Source organism: Silene latifolia, chromosome 2 (assembly GCF_048544455.1).
Source record: "Silene latifolia isolate original U9 population chromosome 2, ASM4854445v1, whole genome shotgun sequence".
NCBI classification, from domain to species: domain Eukaryota; kingdom Viridiplantae; phylum Streptophyta; class Magnoliopsida; order Caryophyllales; family Caryophyllaceae; genus Silene; species Silene latifolia.
Window position 1 is genome coordinate 1,713,331 of NC_133527.1, and position 25,354 is coordinate 1,738,684.

The following is a 25,354-nucleotide window of genomic DNA, read 5'->3' on the forward strand; positions in this document are numbered from 1 at the left end:
AAATTTCACTCGTAAGTTCACTCTAGCTGCTCTTGAATATCTTTCGTATTAAAAAACTGATGCCGTAAACCAATGACAACGTTTATCCTTGTGCATTTGTGCATACAGTAACCAGGGGCGTTTCTAGGATCTCGGGAATGTGGGTTCGAAAAAACATATACTAATATTTTATTGTACTTGATATTTTTTCTAGAGAAAAATTCAGTGTAAATGACCAATAAATTATATGTACAAAAACCCAAAAATGAATATTTAATAAACGAACGATCGGTTGCGATAATAAAATAATCACAAAAGAAAGTACGCAATACGAGATGCAAATATGCAACATACAAAAATGAAAGATAGGGAAAAGAGGGAGAAATGAGATGACAACTCGAGCAAAAAAGGACAGTGGATAAAAAAATATGATAGCATGGAAGTTCAAACTCCTCAGAGCATACACATTGAAGAGTATGTCATCTTCCTCTTATTTTTTCTCTTTCTTTCTATATTTTTGACACCTCATTTCCCACTATCTCCATCCTCCTCCTAAGTTTTATTCTATTTTTTTCCCACATCAAAGAGGATCCTCTTATTTATCCTCTCTTAAATTTTTAATGACCAAAAAATAAAAAAGAAACAAATTATATGCCACATGGTGGAAATGCATGACTAATTGGCACAAGGGCCTAGGTTGTACTTCCTCTGAAAATAGTGGAAGTCTTCCTCTTCCTCTTTCAAAGAGGATGTCTAAATTGATCTCACATTGAAGAGGACATTCTCTTAGATGAGAGAAGGTGCTAAGATGATGCACCATCCTCTTCAATGTGGATGCTCTCATCTCCAGGGTGTAAACACACTAATCGCATCATCTCTACCACTGAACCAAGAGATAAATTCTGAAACATACTGCACTATATTTTACAAGTTCTAAACTAACGGGGGTTCAATTGCACCCCACGAACCCCCACTAGAATCGTCCCTGAAAGTAACCGGACATTTTTAAGAATCGGATGGAGTATACTGCGTATAATAAAGAATACGCTTATTTATAGGGATACAAAGTAACATAATGATTGCTCTTTTTGAAATGTGTGTTGCTTTCTTTTTTGCTGAAGTGTCTTGAACCATTTCTTTTATAGTGGTCGCGAATAACAAATGTAGAATGAACTTTAAATAATACAAAATACTGAACGAATTAGAGGCAAACATTTATCCGTTATAAACCCGACTCATTACCATTCCTCCAATCCGAAGATATCGATTCCGATACCGGATCCTCCCAAAAGCCCAAACCCCAAATCGGACAAAAAGATCCGTTAAATTCCCGCCTAATCTCACTCCCCCAAATTTCAAATTCACACAAATCAATTGAACTCCACACTTTGAACGGCTAAATCATTTCTCTCTCTCTCTCTGAACAACATACTGCAAAAAATGGCACCTCAGTTCGTCTTCCCTCCAACCTTCTCCTCTCTCGAACAAAATATCGATAACGATAACGACACCGATAACCGTCTCACCGTTCTGCATCCTTCCGCCGTCTCCTCCCTCCGCCCTTCCGATCTCGAAGAATTCGTTAAAGGTAATAAATCTCCCTCCTCCTCCCCCAATCCCCAATTTCGAAACCCTAATTTCGCGTTTGTCAACTCAATTTTCGCCAATTCGGCTAATTTTCAGGTGTGTCGTTCGATTTATCTGATAAGGAATTGTTCTGCATCGAAGAACAAGAGGTTTTCGATCGAGTTTATTCTTTAGTCAAGTGTTTTTCTTCTCTTACCCCGGCCTGTAAGTTTAATCTTGTCGAAAGTCTGCGATCGAATTTCAGTGTTCTTCTTCCGAATGTTGATTCGCTCTCTCGTTCGTCACATTCTCCTCATGATGATGATGATGGTGACGGTGATGGTAATCATAATTCTGCGGTGCTTGAACGGGTGGCTTCGCATCGTAATGCTTTTAAAATCTATTCGTTTTTCCTCATTCATGTCGTGCTCACGGAGGAATCCAGTAATAGTTCCAGCAATGCTGCTAAAGTAAGCTCCTTTTTCGATGTTTGTTAAGATTTTAAGCTTTACACGTTTATTTAACTTGCAAAATGCTGATTTTAGTAGTCTATGTAAAAATCTAGATTCTTTTAAGAATTTTACTATATCAAAATCTAGCCTGTTGACGTAGTGATGCAAAATATGAGCTTTAAATGTTTGAAATTGCTATCTCATACTCCCTCCTATTCTAAATAACTGTCCCATTTGCCATTTCCGTCTATTCACATAACTGTCCCATTTGCCATATTTAGACATGGTTTTTTACTTTCCTATCCTTAGCTCTTTTCTTTATTTACCACCCCAACCACTCATAACCCATCATATTCAATACTTTTTATTATTTAACTCATTTATTATTACCCCTATACAATAATTTTCATTATTTTAACTATATTCCTTAATTTTCGTGCCAATGTCCAAATGAGACACTTATTCGGAATAGGAGGGAGTATATATTTAGTTGTCTATCAGGTTTTCTCCATTGATGGTTGATAACACAAGTATGATTCATGGTGGCAAACCCAAATCATTTCGAAACTTAGTATTCTTATCGTGTAGTTAGCGTATTATGTACCTTTAGCTAGATTCTTTGCAAATCTTCCTCATTCATGTTGAAATTGAGTTGTAATCTTAGATATGCTGCAAAAGTTGTGGCTCTTTTTTTATGGTCTACATAGAACTTTTTTTTCTAGGAAATTCAGAGTTTTAGTCGGTCACAAGTTGCAATCCAGGAACTAAGCACATGAATTGTTAGATTTTATAAATTTGACCAACTGAGTCTCATATTTTATACCATCTTGTGTGTGCTATGGTTCATTCTAATAGGGCAAACTTTGAAGCTTTAAATGGGTGTAATTTCCGAGTAGTGGTGACTTTTGTAATGCACATCGATGCTTTTGGCATATGCGATAGTTTGTGTTTGTAATTTTGTATGCTGGAATCAAGCTCTTGAATTGTGAGTGTTTTCTATTGTACAAGAATTATGGCTCCTAGTTAACATGTAGGTTATGGTCAGTTTTAGAAATTACAATTGGATTCATAGTAGTTAGGCACTTAGGCCTATTCAATTGGACCATAAGAAGTCATTTGGCCTGTGGCTAGAGCTTAGGATACTAGCTAGAAGCAATTACTTGGGAAATGTGCCTACAATATTTAGAATAGATTACTATGCCCTTGAATCTAGGAATATGTATTTTGTAGTTTATGGTCATGGTAATGCGGCCTTTGCATTTCGTGATGAATGATTTCAATGTTCTCGTGTGACTTAGCCGGCAGCTAACAGTCGCAAGAAAATAACGGTAAATGCATGGAATTGGGAAGGACAACGAGGTCGGATCCTGAATTTGATTGCGAATTCACTAGAGATCAACCTGTCATTGCTATTTGGATCCTCAGATCCGGATGAGAATTACTTGTCTTTCCTTACCAAGTGAGTTATTTATGACAGTAAATAATTTCATTTTGCAGTTCTATCTTAGCATCTCTATGACACTATCTAATTTCTCATGTTTAGGAATGCATTTCTGTTGTTTGAGAATGCCGCAGTATTGAAAGATTCTGATGCAAAGGATGCTTTATGTCGCATTATTGGGACTTGTGCTACCAAGTATCACTACTTAGCACAATCATCTGCCTCAATCATGCATATGCTCCACAAGTATGATTTTGTTGTCACTTCGATGGCTGATGCAGTGGCTGGGGCTGAGAAGAAATTTGCTGATGGTAGCTTAGCAATATCGCTTATAAGAGAGATTGGAAGAACGAATCCAAAGGACTACACCAAGGACACTGCAGGTGCTGAAAACATAGGGCGCTTTCTAGTCGAGCTCTCTGAGAGGTTGCCTAAGTTAGTATCAACCAATATTGGCGTTCTAGTCCCACATTTTGGCGGGGAATCTTACAAGATTAGGAACTCACTTGTGGCAGTGCTAGGGAAATTGGTTTCTAAGGCATTTAAAGACGAAAATGTTGACGGGAGCTCAAAGTCTTCTCGGTTGAGAACAAAGCAGGCTATGCTGGAAATATTGATGGAGCGTTGTCGTGACGTGTCTGCTTATACAAGAAGTAAGGTGCTTCAGGTGTGGTCTGAGCTGTGTGAAGAGCATTTAGTTTCAATTGGTCTGTGGAATGAATTGGCAGCAGTTGCTGCTGGGAGGTTGGAAGACAAGGCTACTATTGTCAGAAAAGCTGCTTTAAATCTGCTTATTGTAATGTTGCAGCATAATCCTTTTGGGCCTCAACTACGGGTAGCATCTTTTGAAGCAACACTGGACCAGTACAAGAAGAAGTTGAACTCTTTTCAGCCAGAAGTACAAGCAGAAAATGGGGAAGTTGATCATTTAAATCCTGAGAATGGCACTTCTAATGTAGACGGGGAAATTGATCAGATAAATTCTGAGAATCAAACCTCTGATGGGGATGGGGAAATTGATCAAGCAATTTCTGAAGTCAGAGCTGAAGACCAGCCTAATAGCTTAACTGATAGCTACTTGTCTCAGGTTGAGAAAGATAAGGATGATTCTGTTCCAGATGTTGGCAATCTGGAGCAAACCAGGGCTCTAGTTGCTTCTCTTGAAGCTGGCTTGACCTTTTCCAAGTGCATATCAGGTACCATGCCGACCCTGGTTCAACTAATGGCTTCGTCTTCAGCTGCAGATGTGGAAAACACGATACTGTTACTTATGAGGTGCAGACAGTTTCAGATTGATGGATCAGAATCCTGTCTACGTAAAATGCTGCCGCTAGTACGTTTTTATATTATACCACATAGTAATACAACATGTCTTAGCTCATAGTTTAAGCAATCCAATTGTTGTTTTTCTGTTTTTCAGGTATTTTCTCAGGATAAGTCCATCTATGAAGCTGTAGAGAATGCTTTCATTACAATATACATTACCAGAAACTCACTGGAAACTGCTAAAAATCTGTTGACACTTGCCATAGATTCAAACATCGGAGATCTTGCAGCCCTGGAATCTGTAATTGCTGCCTTAGTGTTCAAAGGGGATATATCTTCTGGAATGGTACTTTTTCTGTTTATCTTTGAATAATTTGTTACACAAAATGATGTTAAATTAGAACCTTACCATCATGCTCACAACTACGGGGCTGATCCACATGTTCGGATTCTAATCAAAATCCCATGTACATGTTTACTTTCAGATTTCAGCTTTGTGGGACTTTTTTTGCTTTAACGTCCCAAAAACAACAGCAGAGCAGTGCCGTGGCGCCTTAGCTGTTCTTTGTATGGCGGCGAAGTCATCAAGTGGAATTCTGAGCTCTCATCTACAGGACATAATTGATATTGGGTTTGGTCGATGGGCCAAAGTAGACCCTCTTCTGGCAAGGACAGCATGTGTTGCTCTTCAGAGGTTATCTGAAGAAGATAGGAAAAAGCTTCTAGCTAGCAATGGGAGCCGTATTTTCAGTACGCTAGAGAGTCTAATTGCTGGTTCTTGGTTGCCGGATATCATCTGGTATACTGCTGCGGATAAAGCAGTAGGTGCTATCTATACTCTTCATCCAGCGCCAGAAAGTTTTGCTGCCAGGATAGTAAAGAAATATCAAAGTTCTGTTTTCCATCGTAGTGAATCCGGCGATTTAGAGCATGAAATGGACGATGGAACTGGTCAGGGTCCCACTACTGTTCAAGTTGGAAAACTAGGGAGATATCTCTTCCTTATAAGCCATGTTGCCATGCATCAGTTAGTATATATTGAATCTTGTGTTAGAAAGATTCAGAAGCAGAAGGCAAAGAAGGATAGACAGGAATCTGACTCTACCGTTGTTGATGGTACTGGTTCAACACTTAATGCAGAAAAGGTGAGGTTTAGACATTGTGGATTTGTAAGATACTTAGTGCCTTGGAATGTGTTTTATGAATAACATTGTTTGAGTAAATATATACTTCTAATTCTTCAAGTCTTCTGTTTATCATTGCTAATTTACAGTTGACCAATGCTAATTTACAGGATGGTGGTATAAATGCTGAACTAGGTGTTGCTGCCTCAGAAGATGCAATACTTGATTCACTAGCAGACAGGGCAGAGAAGGAGATATTATCTGGTGGTTCACACGAAAAGAACTTGCTTGGATATTGTGCACCTTTTCTCTCAAAGATTTGTAGAAACTTTAGTTTGATGCAAAAGGCAAGTCCGATTTCTCTGTAGTTTCTAACTTTCTATTATGTAGTTGCTACTATAATTTAAGACCATGATAAAGTAAGGGAAAGAGTGGACAACAATATTTGCAAGTGATGTTCTTTTGTTTAAACATTAGGTTGGCAGAATGTTACGTCTCCATGTCAAGGTTTTTTGTTATATTAAAATTGTGTCAAATTGATAAACACATTATTATCTCGTTTCCCTCTAATAAAGAGGGTAGTGTAGCTTTCTATCAATTCAAAATCTTCTTGCTGATGTTTTTAGTTTCTCGTTTTTGTAGAATCCGGAACTACAGGCAGCAGCTATGCTTGCTTTATGTCGTTTTATGATTGTTGATGCGGCTTTTTGGTAAGAACTGGGTGCATGAGTGCAGTGTGCATATGCTTTATGTCGTTGTTTGTTTACTATGCAATAGACAACTTCACTGAAACTTCGATTTGTTTGGCGTAAACAGTGAAGCCAATCTCCAGCTACTCTTTACAGTTGTGGAGAGTGCATCATCAGAAACTGTTCGATCAAATTGCACAATTGCTCTTGGAGATCTGGCAGTTCGCTTTCCCAATTTGGTGGAACCTTGGACAGAGAATATGTATGCTAGATTGCACGATCCTTCAGCATCCGTGAGAAAAAATGCTGTTTTGGTGCTTTCTCATCTGATATTGAATGACATGATGAAGGTATGGACTATAAATAATAAACTACTTAGTTTGTATTCATATCTCAAAGGCTAACGCAAATGTCTGATACTCTGATGGGTCATCTGTGAAACAGGTCAAGGGTCACATAAACGAAATGGCTGCAAGAATAGAGGATGAAGATGAAAGAATCGCAAACCTAGCAAAACTCTTCTTTACCGAGTTATCTAAGAAGGGTAATTTATGATTCTTGTTGATAAAATCAAGCAATTCCTTGGGTTTATGTAGAAGCTGAATAGGAAAAGGTATTACTTGAACTAAAAGATGGTTTTTGCAATTTTTTCAGGATCAAATCCTATATACAATCTACTTCCTGATATTCTTGGCAAGCTTTCCAGTCAGAACTTGGGCAAGGACTCATTCTGCAACATTATGCAATTCTTGATTGGTTCCATTAAGAAGGTACAACCTTTCCCTTTAATTTGGCTGTTACATTTTTTTGTCTGCATCTTGTGAATCAGTATATGTATGATACACATATTTGATGCTCTCTTTCCAATCTTTGTTAGGATAAGCAAATGGAAGGCTTAGTTGAAAAGCTTTGCAACCGGTTCAATGGGGTCACTGGTATGTTACACTTAGATATCCTTAAATTCCGGTCTCTTTGTCTTGCATTCTGTATTAAATAGATTCTGATTTGTTGCACTTAATCTTTTTGTTACTTTAAAACAGCATTTTAACAGTCACAATTTTCTTTGAAAGGTTCACCATGTAGTTGATCATTATATGTGAATTCTGTCCGATTGAGATTAGTTTATAATCGTAGTTCTCCTTTACCGCTTGCCATGGTTTTCATGATGGAACACTTTTGCTGCAGATTGCAGTCAGTGGGAATGTCTCGCATATTGCCTTTCTCAGTTGGCCTTCACTGATAAAGGAATGAAAAAGCTTATAGAGTCATTTAAAGCTTATGAACATGCCTTATGTGAGGATTCTGTGATGGACCATTTCAGAAATATAATAAACAAGGTACAGCTAGTGTGTCAAATGCTTGTGTGCTGGATTTTTTATTCAACTATTTTCTGTATTCTTGATGCATATGACATTAAATGGACTTAAATCAGGCTAAGAAGTTTGCAAAGCCTGATCTGAAATCATCCATTGAAGAATTTGAGGAAAAACTCAACAAGTTTCACTTGGAGAAAAAGGAGCAGGAAGTCACAGCAAGAAATGCACAAGCTCACAGAAACAAAATTGGCAGCTTAGAAGGATTTCTAGTTGCTGACAAGAATAAGAAAGAAAAAACAGTTGATTCAATAACTGAAGGTATTCTTTCGCAGCTGTAAGCATTGCATTACACTGCTTTTTTGCACATCCCTTTCTGTAATTTCAACACCTCTTTTCATATTATTGTGATCATATAAGCCTCGTTAGAATATTCGCCATTTCCATCCCAAAGATGGATGTGCCTTTTGCATATTCATGCTATGCTGTTTTGATCTGTGTTACTCAGACACGCCGACACGTGTCGGTGTCCGACACGTGTCGGCGTGTCGGACACGGCTATTTGGGGTGAATTTTCCTGTTTTGTGGTCTAAATTGAAGTGTCGAAGTGTCGTGTCGTGTCGGACACCGACACGTGTTTGACACTCGACACGGCAGTTAAGTGAAGTGTCGGAGTAACATAGGTTTTGATCAATGGCATGTGCTTGTTATTCTATGATTATATTTGTACATGGCAGTGCTGAATTTATTAAATCTGTCATTTCCTTGTCCATGCTCTAATATCAGTTCAAGTAAAGTACTCTTAATTTGACGAGCACAGGATTCAAGGGTATTGGAACCATATTTGTTGCATCATTATCCCTGATTTCTTCCCACCCTGCCTCACTACTGAGTATACACCATAACGAAATATGGATCCGGTTCTTTAATTTTCTGCTGTGAATCACACTGCATGCCCTATACTTCGGTGCTCATAGTATTAGTAATTTGGAAAATTTCCTAACATATCTTTTCTTTTAGACGAAATAGATGGCGAGTCGAGCGATCTTTCTACTCAAGAGTCTTGTGTGAAAGATGTTACTGAATCAAAAGGTGATGCGACGGAGGATCATTCCACCTTATCAAGTGAAAAGACACAGGAGCGAGCTAGTGGTGACGAGACGGAGGATCCTTCCACTTTATCAAGTGAAGTGACACAGGAGGGAGCTAGTGGTGATGAAGTCCAGCCACCAGCAGTCAACCCAAGAGCTGGTAATTTGTATTACAATCTTATGAATTCTATCACCATACCGCTTCTTGCATGGCTAACACTTCCTTGTTTTGTCCAGATAAGTCGGATCATTCCACTTTATCAAGTGAAGTGACACAGGAGCGACCTAGCGGTGAAGAAGTCCAGTCACCAGCAGTTATCCCAAGAGCTGGTAATTTGTACTACAATCTTACGAGTCATATCACCATACCGCTCCTTGCATGGCTAACACTTCCTTGTTTTGTCCAGATAAGTCAAAATCCAGAGCCAGTAAACTGAGACGGAAAGATCAAAATGGTGTTAGCTCAGCATCTGTCACGACTAGAATTACAAGGTCGAAACGAAGGTCAGCATTCCATTTCATTTGATTTTTCTGTTTCAATTTTCACCTCTCTTTTGTCTAATATTGCCTCTTTTTAAGCTTCAGATTATTTGTTGCATTTCTGAATGTTTTGTCCAATTGCATTCCTCCAAATGAGTGAATTAGAAAGTTGTGTGTTTGGATAATACACTATCTTCCCCCCTCTTTAAATTTTGGTTAGCAGTTCGACTCATGAACAAAGTTAATGTTGGCTGCAGGTAACACCAGGAGTAATTTACAAGCTACCCGTATGGAAGAAATGACGCGTCTCTGAAGCTAGCTTAGTTAGCATGTCTGTTGTAGACTTGTAGTAACCTGCTTTGCTTGTAGTGTAGAATAGCCTCGTCTCAAGGCTAACGATTTCCTGCTGGCCTGAGTCAGCAATGTACATAGTATGTTCCATAATTAAGAACTAAGATTGACTTTGAAGTTCAAGTTAGTTTTTGGGAGAATGTTGTAATGAACAATGAACATACAGTGATTCTGTTAGGACATCTTATTGTTAAATGAATATTAGAACATGAAATAGGCTGATTGTTGTGTACTTATGTCGATACAACGACCTGTATAAGTTTTTGTTACAACCGATGTTGAAGAGCTTCTTCGTAACCTGTCCACAATAACCAGATTTCAGAATCGGCTTCATTTGTAGCCATTTGTAGCATTTCTTTTGATTATTTAGGTGGATCATTACTGGCCTTTATTGGACAATTACAGAGTAGATTATCTTGATATTATGACTTAGCTGAAAACTTGATTGTAGTATCAAATGTTGTAATAAAAAAACGCAAATTCTTGTTCTTGTTTCATATGGGCCATTTTTGTCTGAAATAATAAGATGATGTTTTGAGATCATTCAATGGTCAAATGTGACCATAATGGTCAAGCTATTGTTTACCGCTGTAAAGTGTCTCAAAACCCCGTCTTATGGTTTGACAATAGTGACTTTTTTTTTTCTTTTTCTAAAAGTGATTACATTTAGCTGTAAAGTGTCTCAAAACCCCGTCATGATTTCAGACAAAAATGGTCCGTGTAACCGTCTTAGGTGAGACTTGCTCAAAAGAAAAAGAGAATGAACCATAAAGCATATATAGTCCTAATACATGACACTTTAAACTTCTCACTCTTTAGGGCCAAAAAAAGTAGCAATTGGTCTCCCTTGTGACGGGTTACCATTTGTGACGGATATTTTGTGAGATAAAATGGTAACAAAATGGGTTAGTGGAGAAAGGGGACCACATGAATAGTGTTGCAGAGAGAGAAAAAGTGGGTATATTATGAGGTAAAATGGTACCCGTCTCTAGTTTGTGACGGATAGCGTCCGTCACAAACAAGAATTTGTGAAAAAGTAGTGTACTAAATTCCTTTGTCATACCATTAAATCTAACCCATCACAAGGCAGACTAAATTTTGCAGAATCTTTCTAAACAACACTTTACAGTCAAGGTGCTGTTAATTCGCAGAAAATCTGCAGAATCTGTTATCCTCCACATACATGCTTTGCTTATACTTTTACCCATCAAAGTTTTCATCTTTTTCTTTTGAAAGTAAAAAAGTTTTGATCTTTGATTAATACCCATAAAATTGTGACATCACAATCATCAATTGTACCATAAACCCTAATGAAAATGGCAGCTTCTCTATCTCTCAAACCTTCCTTTCCTTCTCTCTCTTCTGACTTTACCTCAAATGTAAGCTTTCACCTGTCTTTTTATCCCCTATTTGTTTCATTAGTTTATTAGTGATCATTTTGAATCATTACATCTCCAATTTGGGTAGAATTGTATGGTCCCTTCATTCCATTCAGTAGGTCTTGCTTAAGACGGTCTTAATTTTTACCTTATTTAAATCATTTGCGAGTGCTGTCTTAACCAAGAATTTGTGCCATTTCAGAAGTTTTCATATGATGCTGTTTTATTGTTTCAGGGTTTTTCATCTGGGATTTATCCCACTAGAGTAGGCTTCAATTCCCCAATTTTTGCTGATAAGAAAAGGGCAGTTGAGGTGAATTGTTTAGGTGAGAAAGGTAAAGGAATGGATGTAAAAGCTGCTGCATTGGTGGATACTGTTGCTGATTGTTTTAATGGTGTGTTTTTTAGTCAAAGTTTATATCTTTTTCCGTCTCAATCATTTATTTACCTTTTCTATTCTTCGTTAGACGTATTTTAATCAAAGGTAAACAAATGATTGGGACAGAGGGAGTAATTTATGGGTTTCCTGTGTGAATTTGGACTTCCCTGTGTAAATTTGGACTTCCCTCGACGTGCCTAGCTGAAATTCTCTCTGGGTTATTGATCCTTTTGTGTTTATGAGTTCCATTTGTGTATGAAGGTTTGTGCTTCTTGTGCTAAATGTACGGAGTATGATTTAGTATTTACTGGGAATTTTTTGGAAATGATTTAGAATTGGAGAATACAGAGCCAAGTGTTTCGACATTGTTGATGAATTTTGAAAGCAACATTGATCCTTTTGGTGCAATGAGTACACCTCTTTATCAGACAGCCACATTTAAGCAGGTAGGCTTTTATTGTTGCCATTACAACTACATTATTTACAGCATGGTCATTTTGATCCTTTCCTCTTCTTTACCCTTAACATAATAGGTCTCTATCGCTTATTACGAAAATTAAAGTTCTGAATAGTTTTTCTTCACATTGTCATAGCATTACTTCAGTCAAGTTTTGATGTCAGTTTGTGAATCACGGATACCATTTTGAGTTGGAGATGGGTGTCTTTGTATTGCTATAATCCTTTCATATTAGACACTTTTTTTTTGGTTTTGGGAGTTTCATATTCAATGCTTTTTTTATACCGTTGCCCCTTGAAATCAACAATCTTCTATTTTTTCACTTATGATGTTGGATAACTGAGATTAGAGTCCCTGTTAGACATCTCTTTTGCTCATGGATCCTCTTCCTTCTCTAACAGTTTTCTATTTTGTATTTATCAACTTCAATTACCCATAACTAGCCATCAGCACTAGAAATGGGTCCTTATGATTATACAAGGAGCGGTAATCCTACACGTGATGTTCTGGAAAGGTAACTCATTTACTTATTTTACTTTTCCTAGCATGTTTATTATTATCTTTTTGTTTTGTGTACAAGATGTAATCTTTATCACTATCAAAGGCCATTAAAGACAATTAGACTCTCTATGTTGCAGGCTCCTGGCACAACTAGATAAGGCTGACCGAGCATTATGCTTTACTAGTGGAATGGCGGCACTTGCTGCTGTTGCTCATCTGGTCGGCACTGGTATTCTTTTCCGTCATTAACATATGATGCAAATTTACTAATGAGTTTACCGCACTATGTTGAAGTGCAAGTAGGTGATACATATATATAGTTAAAAAGGAATGAAAATACAATCTTAAATGTTCCATTATTGTACTTTGTAAATTACTTAAGTTAACTAGGCGATTTGTGATGCTCTAAAGAACCAGTATGTAGCATCTAGCGGTCATTGTGAGAATACATGTTCTCTAGTTACTCTATTTTGTCTTGAATAATAGTTTTAATTTTATTTGTAGTGGTAATGCGGTCCTGTTCTTAGCTTCGTTCTTCTGTGTTCTAGGCCAAGAAATTGTTGCTGGAGATGATATCTATGGCGGATCTGATCGATTATTGTCACGCGTTCTCCCAAAGACAGGAGTTGTTGTGAAGTTAGTTTTTTTGCTTTCCTCTCAAGTCTCATGTATCAGCTATGGCTTGATTTGATCTGACTGATCCAATTGTCGGTAATTATGTAGACGTGTGGACGCTACTAACTTGGAAGAAGTTGCAGCTGCTATTAGTCCTTGGACAAAGCTTGTTTGGCTAGAGAGTCCTACCAATCCTCGACAAATGATCTGTGATATTCGTGTAAGTCAAGTGTCACACCCTGTACAGAAAATCAGTTGCTACTTCCTCGTAATTGATAAGACGCTTCTTTGAGCAACATTCAACTCTATTTCTTAGATAAGAAGTAGATGGCTTAGGGATCTGGGTAAGGTGTCAAGGCATTATCTTGATTTAGATGCATGTTTTCATACAGAAAATCAGTTGCTACTTCCTTGTAATCAGTTGCTACCGTACATGTTTTATTCTACTTTGCTCTTGTCAGTGATATAATTTGTTTCTGTTATCGACAATATGTGTTACTTATTGTATTTTAGTCCTCGAGCATGAAATAGCCTTACATGAAACTATGAAAATGGAGGAGAAAGGAATTAGAGACTATCAAATTGTCTACTAGTGGGTCACGAGCACCCTTCATAATTATCTCTTACTGCTTGAAAACCATAGAACCAATTCTACCCTAAACGTCATGCTCTCTTTGTTGCTCTTCTGTTGGTTCCGAAGTAATACTACGAAGATTAATAAATAACTAATGATTGAACATAAGATTTTGTTCTTCATAAAAGGAAATTAGCTTTTCCTGGGTACCTTGATTGTGATAGCTAAATATCTGAGTTTGATTAATTGGTACTTCAGAAAATTTCGGAGATGGCTCATGCTCATGGTGCTCTTGTATTAGTGGACAACAGTATTATGTCTCCAGTTTTATCGCGACCACTAGAACTTGGTGCAGGTAGCCGCTTATTACCTGTAGCTTTTATTAATTTTCATTCTATATTCTTCAGTTACTCATTGAGCTTTTGCTCTTGCTCTTTCTTACTTCATGAATGGTGGACAGATATTGTGATGCATTCTGCTACTAAATTTATATCTGGGCATAGTGATCTGATGGCTGGTGTTCTCGCTGTGAAAGGAGAAAGGTAGCAGTGAGCCTTTTCCCCCCTTTTGATTCCGATCCCTTTTATTTTTTAACTACAACTCTCGAATTTATGATTCACCGTCTTCTATTTGCAATTTTAAATTTGGGGGATTTCTCTCGATACAGAAATCACTGTTGGGGAAGATGGAAATAGATCTCCCTTGTGCTTCTTAGTACTTCTAGTCCTTTTATGTTCAGGAATGCTTGGCTTTCTGGTTAAGATCGTTTGCGATACATGCACATTTTTGAAATTTCTGTTATCGTTCATTATCTTTTGAAGGCTTATGTACCCATTTTCTGGGATCCAAAATGTACTCTCTTTAGGTCTCTCAGAGATATGTTGTCGAAAGATTTTGTTTGGTACTTCATTTGGTATGCACAGGAGAGTATCCCTCTCCCTAATTATGTTACACCGACCCTTTTAACCGGAACACGAGTATGACACTTAACCTGGACATGAGGATTTTCCTTAAATAGCAAAGTCTTGGGTATACACCCATGTCGGATACCTCTAATCAAGTCTGGGTTACATTACTCCAGTCCACACCCGATCCCATATTTTCATCCAAAAAAGATGCTAAAATCATGCAATCCCGGGAAACGGAAATCTAATTTTGTTCGTATATTTCATCTTACTGAGCTTATGTTCGTATTCTAATAGTTTTGAGTTAAAAAATGATTGTTATTATGCTGTATTGATCAGTTTGGCAAAAGAACTGTATTTCCTACAAAATGCTGAAGGCTCTGGGTTGGCACCTTTTGACTGTTGGCTTTGTTTACGTGGTATCAAGACTATGGTTCTCCGAGTTGAAAAGCAACAGGTGCATACAATTTTTTTTAGTTTTTTACATACTGAGCGAGCGACATTGATGTGTAGATGAATATAATATGAATGAATGTACCCTAAAAGGCATACTCTTTGTACTTTTGTTTGTATTTTGTATAGGATAATGCCCAGAAAATTGCTGAATTTCTCTCCTCACATCCACGAGTTAAGAGGGTTAACTATGCTGGACTTCCTGACCATCCTGGACGATCGTTGCATTATTCTCAGGTGCTTATAACCCACTCACTTCTGAATACCTCTGTCTGTATAATATTTTGAGTTCCTCTGATACAAGATTTTGCATGTTCTAGAACTTATCGCACTTGGCGTCTGTGTTTACTTCTTTGCAGGCAAAAGGTGCAGGATCTGTGCTTAGTTTTGTGACAGGTTCCATCCCACTTTCAAAACATGTTGTGGAGACAACCAAATATTTCAGCATAACCGTCAGTTTTGGTAATAATTTCTCTTATCGCAGCCAAATAATCCAGCATTTCTGTAAATTATTGTAAAACCGTTCTGTATTTGTGAAATTGAAATGCCAGCTTTTTAGGACTAAATCTCGATGCTTTATTGGTTTCAGGGAGCGTGAAGTCACTAATAAGTATGCCATGCTTCATGTCTCATGCTTCTATACCGACTGCAGACAGGGAGGCCAGAGGTTTGACTGAAGATTTGGTTCGCATTTCTGTAGGCATTGAGGATGTAAATGATTTAATTGCTGATTTGGATCGTGCTCTTAGCACAGGCCCTGTATAATGTAATTACATTTTATTTACATTTTTATGGATCTTCGTTTTATGTAAGCCTTGCAATGATTGCTCGGTCTCTTAGATTTTTCGCATTTTCCAAACCGTTCTTGCATTAAATCAGCCCCTGAGTTATCTTCGAGTTTGCTACCATCACGGCTTTATGAGTTTGCAGCTTGCTACTGTATCTGTCGTGTGTTTGGATGGAAAGGATAGAATTTGTGAGAGATTTGTATTCCGTTTCTCTCCCTCCCTTGCTCGCGACCAAACAAGGTTCGGGTCTTTTCTGCACGCTGAGACGTATGTAATTCATCAGTTCAAAATGATGTGAATTGCAAATGCTTACTAGCGTAATTGGTAAAGCCGGGTACTCAGTCATAGCCCAGGTTCAAATCAACTTTTAAATTTTCCTTGTAGAACCTCTTTGCACCCAAAAAAAAAAAAAAAGAGACGAATTTCAATCAAAACTCAAAATCAAACAAAGATTTAATACATCAAAATTACTGGGTGTATATTAATAAGTAATTACAGAACAATGTTATAATGGTAAAAAAAACAAAACTCGAACCAGTTATTGAACCAGAACATGTCGAACACATATATGCTTCCTACAATACACTGTCGAAGATTGCAGCGTGACGCTAATCACTACTGCTGCATGGTAATCAGTAATAAGGTTAAACGAAATTTTTCACCATCATCTCCAAAGCGACAAGACCATTTCCGTTATTGAGACTGCCGCACAAGGCCTTTCCATTAAAGCAGCATCAGCTTCAACATGGATATTTTCACACAATCTATGTATTTCTGCCAAATAAAGTATTAAAATCTCCAAAGTCTCATCCCTAAAATACTATGTACAGATTAATGGTTGTTGATTGAGCCACCAGTACTACCCTGTCAAAACAAGAAATACCGATTATCAACATTCATATTTTTTATTGACCAGATTAGTTAATTAAATAAATTAAAATGTCGAACGCGTCCATGAGAATCGTGTTCAGAGTTCCCTATTAATGATTTGTTTGTAAGAGACATGTATGACACATGCACCTCAGCCCAGACTTGGAGCCGAAGTTCATGATCAATGAGTGGTTCATAACATTCGTGCAAGTCGTGTGCAATTGTGGTTCAGCTCAGCTCAAGAGCAGCATATCCTGAGAAGATATCCACAAGGTATAAAGTTGTATTTTGTGCCAACTTTTGCAGATCCTCAGCATCGTGTGAGTTAGTTAAGTAACACACTACTAGCTTCCAGTCTGAGAAAGGGACTGAAAGTGGAGAGACTGAAGACTAAAGTCTAAAGCGGGAATGATCATTGTAAAATCATATTTAAAAAATTAAGGGAAGATAAGTCCAGTAAACCTTTAGCGAGGAACATACCACTAAAATAAAGTTGTCCACTTAATCACTTCCAAAATCTTCGTAAGTATTATAGCTTTCTGATATTGCTCCCTTGCTTTCATCTGTTACCCATAACAAACATCAAGTCTCCTTTTAAGAAGTTCCATAACATGAAAGGAAGGGAAGCATCTCACCTTGAGTTTCACCTCTATCAAGAAAGTTGTCCGTATTTGTTATTATGAAGTCTGAATTTTGATAGTTATCTAGTACATCTGTTCATACAAATAAAAATAAGTTCAGAAAAACGAGACGGTGTGTCTGAAATCGTCCCAAGCACATACATGAGGCTTCAACTATGACTTGAAAAAATAGGGCCGATTGAGCCAACAGCCGCCCAGCTCTATAGTGTCAAAAGGATCATATTATCATTAAAGAAAGGGAAAAAAGTGGTCAGAGAGAAAAAAAACATACGAGGAAAAGCTGACAATTCCGGAAAACTAAAGTTCTTAGGAATTTGTAACTGTCCAAATGAAGAACAAGAGCCGTTGATGTCCAAGAGCGTATCATGCATTGGTTGTGAGCTTGACTCCATGCCACTAAAAGATGCAACAGATGCATCATCCAGAAGGCCTTGAGGTTCCCCAATGTTAGTATCCGCATCAAAGATAATTCGTGAGTCCGAAGGATGACCACTTTCAGATTTGATGATCCCACCATTCAATCCTTGCATCAATCTCATGGAATTAGAACTTTGACCATGAAGGGTGTCAGGGAGAAAATCTATTCTACGGGACTGGCTAGACATATCATAAGCAGAGTGGGTTTGCAATGACGAAACGCCATTAGAAAATGATGTTGGTAGACTGGGAGGAATCGCAGGTTGTAAGTTCTCTGGCTGTAATGATGCACCCGTCTGATCAATAGGATAGCGGCCAGCACTCTGTTGAACTGTTGCAAGGACACACATTAATAGGTAATTACTGCTCGACTGAAGCAAAGTAAAGCGGCATCAAGAAATAAAAAGTTTATATCACAGTAACAATGAGCACAAGCAATGGAACTAATACCAGTGAGATCTTGGCAATTGGCATAATGGGGAATATAAAGGTCCTTGGATGATTGGTCAAAGGTTTGAATTATCTTTCCCCCTCCAATTATACCATACTGGCTATTACTAGGAATGTATTTTACAATTAACTTAATTTGATGGTTGAGCTTGAGACACCAGATCCCAGGTTTGAAATACGCGTATAGCATCAAGAGATAATATGATGGACATGTCACCATGAAGAGATAATATGATGGACATGTCACCATGAAGAGATAATATGATAGACATTTCACCAAGCAAAACGGATTCGGTTCCTTCAACTTCAAGTCACCAAAATTGCCAATTTGTGATAACGTAAAAGCAGTTAATACTTGCCAATAGGTAATGCTAAGAATCCATGTCACAAATAACATATTTTGAAATGGACTAATAGTGACATTCCCTTAGAATAAATCTTACATTGTGGCATGCGAGATCCATTTGAAACTGTCACGGGAGAAACTCCAGTAGACTGGATCCGCTCCATCAGCTTTGCCTGCTCCTTCAACAGTTCGTTGAAACGATTTATTTGTTCTTTAAGTGCCAATCGAATATAATAAAACTGAAAAAATTCCCGATTTTCTTCTTCAAGCCGCTGCCAAACTGCAAGATCATAGAATTAAAATTTAGAAATCTGAAATGAAAGTCTCACCGACATCAAGATACATTCATGCATCAATTATTTTGACATAAATAACGCAGTAATACTATTCAACCTAACATCCGTGTATGAAGCTATTCAGACTCATTACAGCTATAGAAAGGCGATGAAGTCAAAAATTATTACTCATTGACTTAGCAGTATGATGAAATCGAGCAAAATGGCTACGTAATATGTTTGAGCTTATTACATTGTGAAGTACAGAAGTGGCAGTGGGTAATGCCATGTTTCAGTCATCAGGAAACAACCTTTCCATTGAAAACAAAAGGGAAATGTTGCATACATCCGAACCCCTACAGGGCTACACGCCATTAAACTCTGGTTTGAGACTTGATCTTGGAATCGGTCATTGCGACCTAATCTTGGTCATTGCGCTATAAATGTGGTCGATATGGCCTCAAAATGCAGATGTGGCAACCTTCAAAACCTTGACAACTCAATCGTACCTCGGTGCCACAGCGAATATATAATACCATGCTATCACAGATTCACAGATATGAAGTTTTAAGACCATAGTGAAATAACCAATAAACGGCTCAATGAACATTTGGAAAGCAATCAATAATTACTCCTTAGGAATAAGTCTTACACGTAGCTACTATGCTAGATGTGCACTTATTAGAACAATAGTGACTACATACGAAACCAATCAGCACAAAACCAAACTACTTTCGTAAGTAATGCAAATCTGGGTACAATGCACACCAAAGGGAACCTCTTAAGCAAGGTAAGGACCCATAACAGCAGAAACCAATGATGAACAAGACAATAAAACCAAACAACTTGTTATGTAGAACCTGAATTGAAGAGGGTAATCACATAAGAAAATCTAGAGTAGGACGGTTTACCGAGTTCAGTAATGGCAGGCACTACATTTGCGTTTCTTGAGAGCACACTAACAGCTTCTATCTTGCTCATGTGCAGTTGAATGCAGCGCTCTATAAGATTTTGTACCTAGCATTGAAAATAAAAATACACTCAATCAATTGAGAGATTCTAAAATTGGGTGAAAGTTAAGCACAGAACTTAAATCTTCCAAAAGTGTTTAAAAGGAAAGAAATGTCAAACTTAATGAGCATGTAGCACAAAGAACCAGCTCTCAGAATAAAAATACTTTCCATTGTCTAACTGTTTCACTCAAGTTGGCAGCTTATCGAGATTAAAGTAATTTTTTATCTCACAGCTTAAATTTGACCCAATAGTCCAATACATAGCCCAAGAATCACACAATAATTTGATACAGCTTTTAAACCTCCTGTTTTATGATTTTTATCTGATACCCAGCCAAAGGCAGCGACAGTGCAACTCTTAAGACCCTTAAATAAAAAAGTTTACAACCTTAATAAGATAGTTGAACCCAATTATCGATAGACAGTAATGCATTATTGGCATTTTCTTCACAAAATTCTGGTACAGCAGAAATCAAAAACGTGCAGAGAATCGACAAGCTGCAATAAAATTATACTGTAGCAAATTTCTCTTTATAAATTTCTCTGCAAATTTGATTAAACTAACCAGAATGGTATCTACCCTGCACATGAGTCTACCTCCAATTTACTCTCCTTTTCCACCCTCATCAGATCCATCATCCCCTTTACTTTCTCAGCACTTCCCCAACTCCTATGGCCACCAGCCATATGAGCTTGGGGGCAAACGCTTCTTCCATTCTCTCTCTGTTTCTCTTCTGCTCAATAGAATATCACCCATCCCCTATGACCCTATCATCATTAATAAGATAGTTGAACCCAATTATCGATAGACAGTAATTTCTTCACAAAATTCTGGTACAGCAGAAATCAAAACGTGCAGAGAATCGACAAGCTGCAATAAAATTATACTGTAGCAAATTTCTCTTTATAAATTTCTCTGCAAATTTGATTAAATTAACCAGAATGGTATCTACCCTGCACATAATGTATCATCATTATCTAACACCTCACCCCTAGATTGCTTCTTCACTCTCAGGCCTCAGCCTTGATATCTTCATTTTTGGGAAAAGCCAAAAAGATACTCCATATAAAGATGGTGGAAATGTACAATTTTAGTCTACAACTGTTTTGCATGTGTATTAAGCTAGATTCTTTAATAAGTTAGTACTCTCCTAGTCTCCTTCCATTCCACTTTTATTGTGCCCTTTTCCCTCTAAACTCATTCCAAAAAATTGTCCGCTTGCTAAACTTGTTAAGGAAAAATTGTAAACCCCCAATATTACTCTTAAATAACTAACTACTATCATCTCCAGTCCAATTACATTGTCCACATTCTCCTTTAATTCAAGGGGCATAGTTGGTAGTCTACAGCTTTTTCTTAAATCATCCTAAAATAGAAAGGGGACAGTAAAAGTGGAATGGGGGAATACCTTATCGTAAAATAATTTGTATATGGATAATATCTATTTTTCTCAATGGCAAGGTACAAATAAGAGTGGAATCATTTTGAGACATTGTTAAAGGGGAGACCTCAAAGAGGATGGAAGGAGGAAGTATTCAAAATGAAATAGGTGTTGGAAAGGGTGGTAATGTCGCTTTAAAATGGTAGGGTAGTGAAGAGTCCAATTTCTTAACAGTTAATGAGTGTGATTATACAATCAGGTAATAGCATTCAATACTTTATAAATATGTTGCATTCAATATTTGAGAGGTTACACTCTTAATGTAATGTCTTGATATAGCAGATTTTAGGCAAACACCAGGACATGGCATGGCGAACTAACTTACTCTATCCTAGAGGCAGAGCGAATCCAGTAACTTGGTGACCTAAATTATTTAATATTACTCGTGATTCACTAAAAGGAATGGCATAAATCTGATGTAGTTTCTACAAATAAGGTGGACTATTGAGAACTTCTAACTAAACGTATTAATAGTTGAAAATCTCGGATTAATGGTGAGACAAAAGACCAGAAGAGCAATTACTTTCTAAAGCACAAACAATATTGAATGAAATAACAAGAATTACAAAAATCAAAAGTAACTCACCACTTGAAGATGTTCGCCAGAGAGGTGTCTAACCTCTCCTTCCGACATACTTGAGGTTGGCCAATCCCTGATTACAGCCTTACAACAATTTCAATATTGGAGCTAATACCCTGTATATAACATGATAAAAAAAACGTCCACAAAAAAAATACGTCGATAATTAAAACTCCGTAGAAGAGAGTCCTCAAAAACTGTAAACCGACACGAGAAATATGCTGAAATACGTTACAACCTTCTTATCAGGTACTCCTTCTGTCTCATCCATCTCTTTACGCTAGCCTTTCTCAGGCCAATCTTGAGACATAAAAAATGGATGAGACAGAGGAAATGCATCTTAATATTAAAATATTAGTCACCCTGGAGCTTAAGCCAATCTATAACCTTACCGGATTCCACCACACACAAATAAATTCCAACGACAGCGTTCAGCAAACGTTGACATTAGATTCGAAATCACATTCACTATCATTAAAGAAAACTTTAGACTTTCGACTAAAAAGATGTCCTCTAATCACGAACAAAAAAAACAAACCGACATAACCGACTCGAAAACAACTACAAGATCAAATCTTTAGCAACAACTTCCTCATCAACCAAAACAGTCTTTCTTAACCTTCGAATATGTTACTTTTACGTGTGAGATAATTTTTTCAGACTGCTCAACGAAATCATGTATTGCCCCAAACATTCCAGCTTATATTCGAGATCGCGTCGAAAATCAGTACATCTCCTTAATTACTCTATCAAAAACAATTAAAAAACCTCTCTAAACAATTAAAAAAACCTCTCTAATTAACTAAACAATTAAAAAACCTCTCTAATTAACTAATCAACCAAATAATTCGAACTTCAAACCTCAAAAACATGAATCACATAAACAAAAACCTCATGAACCACAATTCGCACAATTAAAATCGATCAAATTGACGAATCACAACACAAAACAACATGAACTTCTGAAATCGAGATCATAAACTAACGAAATCACATAATCTGATAATAATCACAACAACAAGAAATCATATCAACAAAAACATAATCAATAATCACGAATTTGATGGCTACTAAAGTAAACCAAAGAAATATGGAGAGTGAAGAGAGAGTGAAAACCTGAGAGAGGACAAAGGTAGCGTTGATTACAAGTATGGCGGAGGAAAGAGACGAAGACAGATTTGATGGCTACTTTAGAGAGAGAAAGAATATTTTCTAGAGAGATAATACAGAGAATGATTGCTACCTTTTTTTTTTTTTTTTTTTTTTCCTTTTTCCGCTTCTATTTTCTGAATTCTTATTTGAGACGGTTGCAATAATTACTCAAAAAATCATATATATCGACGACGTTTTAGTAAATATCGACGACGTTTTTCATAAAAAAGACGATGACTGCCCTTTTGACTTTCTCTCTCTAAAAAAATTTCTCTCAAACTCAACTAAATTAAAAACAAAAAACAACAACAACAATTAACAATATGTCAGCCTAATTAGTTCATGACATTAATTTTGTAAATAACATATTGTTAATTGTTTGCGTAAATCAAATTTTTACCCCAAGATTGAACCATGGACCAAACTTTGAGATCTAACGTTCAACCATGGACCAAACGTTGGAAATCAACGTTTGCGGTCCAAAACGTGGGAAACCAACGCGTTAGCGTGGTCCAAACGCGTTGGAATCCCGTTTGTCACGGAGAATTTTTTTTTTTTTTTTTTTTTTTAAAAAAAAAAAAAAAAAAAAAAAAAAAAAAAAAAAAAAAAAAATTCTCCGTGGCCAAACAACCAATTCCCACGTTCACCACGGATGAACGTTGCATTCCAACGTTACACCCACTACCAACAACCATTTCCAACGTTTGGCAGCGGTTTCGCCTAAAAAACCGTACAAATTCACTCCCAATCCAATTAACAACAACAAATTTCGACTCAAAAATCAATCCCAATCAACTATATTTCGCAAACAACATATAACAATACCAAAATTTACATAATAACAACTAATTAACATGAATTTTAATCGAAAAACTAACAAATTCTACACTAATTCAATTAATTTAAATAAAAAGCTAACACATAACCTAATTTACTAACTAATTCAATTCTAAAACAAAATCCAATCAATTTAATCAATCAACAATAACAATAAAGGAAATAAAACTATTTAATTTCATAGTTTAATTCAATTAGTTTCAATTTCTAAACTAATTTAACAAAAAAAAAAAAAAAAAAACACACTTACTTGGCAACGTGGGAAGGCGGCGGTGTGGTGGCGGTGGAGCGGCAAGGTCGGCGTGGTGGTGGCAGCAGTGTGGTGGCGGTGTGGTTGTGGTGGCAGTGTGGTGGTGGTGTTGAGTGTTGGTGGAAGTTGGAGGTTGAGTAGAGAGAATAGAGAGAATAGGGAGAATGGCTAGTGAGAGATGAGGGGCAGTGAGCGTCTTTTTTATGAAAAACGTCGTCGACGTTTACTAAAACGTCGTCGATATTAACGAATCCGGATTAAAACGTACTGATGTACTGTATCAAATATTTACTTCATATAGGTTGACTGCAAAAAAAAGTTTCTCATTCCTCAAGATTCTGCTTATTGTCTACCTCCTCCGTTCAACTCCACTCTACCTATTTTCATTTTCTATACTATTCACAAGTGTATGTTCAATCTTGATTTTCTCTCAATACATAAGTGAAAATATATTCATGTGACATCTTGTTTGATTCGTCTTTACGAGTACATTAAAAATATTTAACTTTTATAATTTTTGCAAATACGTAGCTAACGATATTTACTGCATAAAATACGCGTTGGTGAACGTGAAAAAGTAAAGTGGTAGAGTGGAGTTGAACGGAGGAAGTATTTTTTGTGTTTATTTGGCCGATTTTAGTGCTTAAGAGTTAAGACAGATATTTGTGACGGTTAAATGAGTATGGAGTATTTAGTATTCCCTCTTATCCTCTATTTCTTTTTTTTTTCCTTTTTGCACAAGAAATAAGGAAATGAATTCGGATCACACAAAACACATTATCCCACATGCACATGAATTTGGACCAAACAAATATTCCAGAAAAGGAAATAGTGAAGAAAATCTAAATAATCCGTTTTAAGAAATAGAGAAGAAAATTGAGGATAAGAGAGAATATTAACGAATATTTGGCCGGTTTTACGGTTTAAGACTGATATTTGTGACGGTTAAACGATTACGGAGTATTTTTAGTATTAAAGAATGATTTTAGATCGGTTTTATTTTTACTTTTTTTTGGTGGCTTGTAATTTTGTTGGTTTTGGGAATTATTCTTGTTTGTTAAGACTACAAAAGGCTTATCTTTTCATGAAGGACTGGGGTGAGGTGAGGACGTGAGGTGATTCCACTTTCTTTTGTTAGCGTGGGAGTGGGGCCCAATGGTTAAGAGAATTTGGGCTGGATTTTGTTGTATTTTGTTTGGACATGACTACTTTTGTATGGTCATCATGGCCCATTAGCTAAATCTTTGGTAAGATTTTCCATATTTGAGGGAAAGAATC

At 37.0% G+C, this 25,354-nt stretch overlaps 3 protein-coding genes across 7 annotated transcripts; 2 read left to right on the forward strand and 1 right to left on the reverse strand.

The window, feature by feature from the left end:
• The first annotated feature begins 1,160 nt into the window (after positions 1 to 1,160).
• Positions 1,161 to 9,966, forward strand: LOC141641992 (condensin-1 complex subunit CAP-D2). Of its 2 annotated transcripts, XM_074450645.1 has the most exons (18): positions 1,161 to 1,567; positions 1,663 to 2,015; positions 3,296 to 3,456; positions 3,541 to 4,771; positions 4,859 to 5,050; positions 5,190 to 5,849; positions 5,999 to 6,175; positions 6,471 to 6,538; positions 6,645 to 6,867; positions 6,962 to 7,061; positions 7,172 to 7,287; positions 7,395 to 7,452; positions 7,703 to 7,854; positions 7,950 to 8,151; positions 8,851 to 9,081; positions 9,159 to 9,251; positions 9,329 to 9,425; positions 9,659 to 9,966. In XM_074450645.1, exons 1-18 carry the CDS (start codon positions 1,420 to 1,422, stop codon positions 9,660 to 9,662), a joined length of 4,266 nt encoding a protein of 1,421 aa, XP_074306746.1. In that variant the 5' UTR covers positions 1,161 to 1,419; the 3' UTR covers positions 9,663 to 9,966. The 2 variants fall into 2 exon arrangements, with proteins under 2 accessions (XP_074306746.1, XP_074306747.1); XM_074450646.1 differs by lacking the exon at positions 9,159 to 9,251 and having other exon boundaries at positions 1,232 to 1,567.
• An 862-nt stretch (positions 9,967 to 10,828) lies between these two features.
• On the forward strand, positions 10,829 to 15,923 carry LOC141641994 (cystathionine beta-lyase, chloroplastic). 2 transcript variants are annotated; one of them, XM_074450648.1, is made up of 13 exons: positions 10,829 to 11,131; positions 11,367 to 11,526; positions 11,844 to 11,956; positions 12,411 to 12,481; positions 12,606 to 12,697; positions 13,017 to 13,104; positions 13,192 to 13,303; positions 13,916 to 14,012; positions 14,118 to 14,199; positions 14,902 to 15,019; positions 15,145 to 15,252; positions 15,375 to 15,477; positions 15,605 to 15,923. In XM_074450648.1, exons 1-13 carry the CDS (start codon positions 11,063 to 11,065, stop codon positions 15,778 to 15,780), a joined length of 1,389 nt encoding a protein of 462 aa, XP_074306749.1. In that variant the 5' UTR covers positions 10,829 to 11,062; the 3' UTR covers positions 15,781 to 15,923. The 2 variants fall into 2 exon arrangements, with proteins under 2 accessions (XP_074306749.1, XP_074306750.1); XM_074450649.1 differs by having other exon boundaries at positions 10,853 to 11,131; positions 11,367 to 11,466.
• A 302-nt stretch (positions 15,924 to 16,225) lies between these two features.
• LOC141641995 (uncharacterized) lies at positions 16,226 to 23,137 on the reverse strand. 3 transcript variants are annotated; one of them, XM_074450652.1, is made up of 9 exons: positions 22,954 to 23,071; positions 21,844 to 21,953; positions 20,381 to 20,583; positions 19,714 to 19,819; positions 18,625 to 18,807; positions 17,586 to 18,062; positions 17,309 to 17,386; positions 17,154 to 17,236; positions 16,226 to 16,667 (listed from the first exon to the last, which is right to left on the reverse strand). In XM_074450652.1, exons 3-8 carry the CDS (start codon positions 20,402 to 20,404, stop codon positions 17,175 to 17,177), a joined length of 930 nt encoding a protein of 309 aa, XP_074306753.1. In that variant the 5' UTR covers positions 20,405 to 20,583; positions 21,844 to 21,953; positions 22,954 to 23,071; the 3' UTR covers positions 16,226 to 16,667; positions 17,154 to 17,174. The 3 variants fall into 3 exon arrangements, with proteins under 3 accessions (XP_074306753.1, XP_074306752.1, XP_074306751.1); XM_074450651.1 differs by lacking the exon at positions 20,381 to 20,583 and having other exon boundaries at positions 22,954 to 23,137; XM_074450650.1 differs by lacking the exon at positions 22,954 to 23,071 and having other exon boundaries at positions 20,413 to 20,583; positions 21,844 to 21,955.
• Positions 23,138 to 25,354: the final 2,217 nt, after the last annotated feature.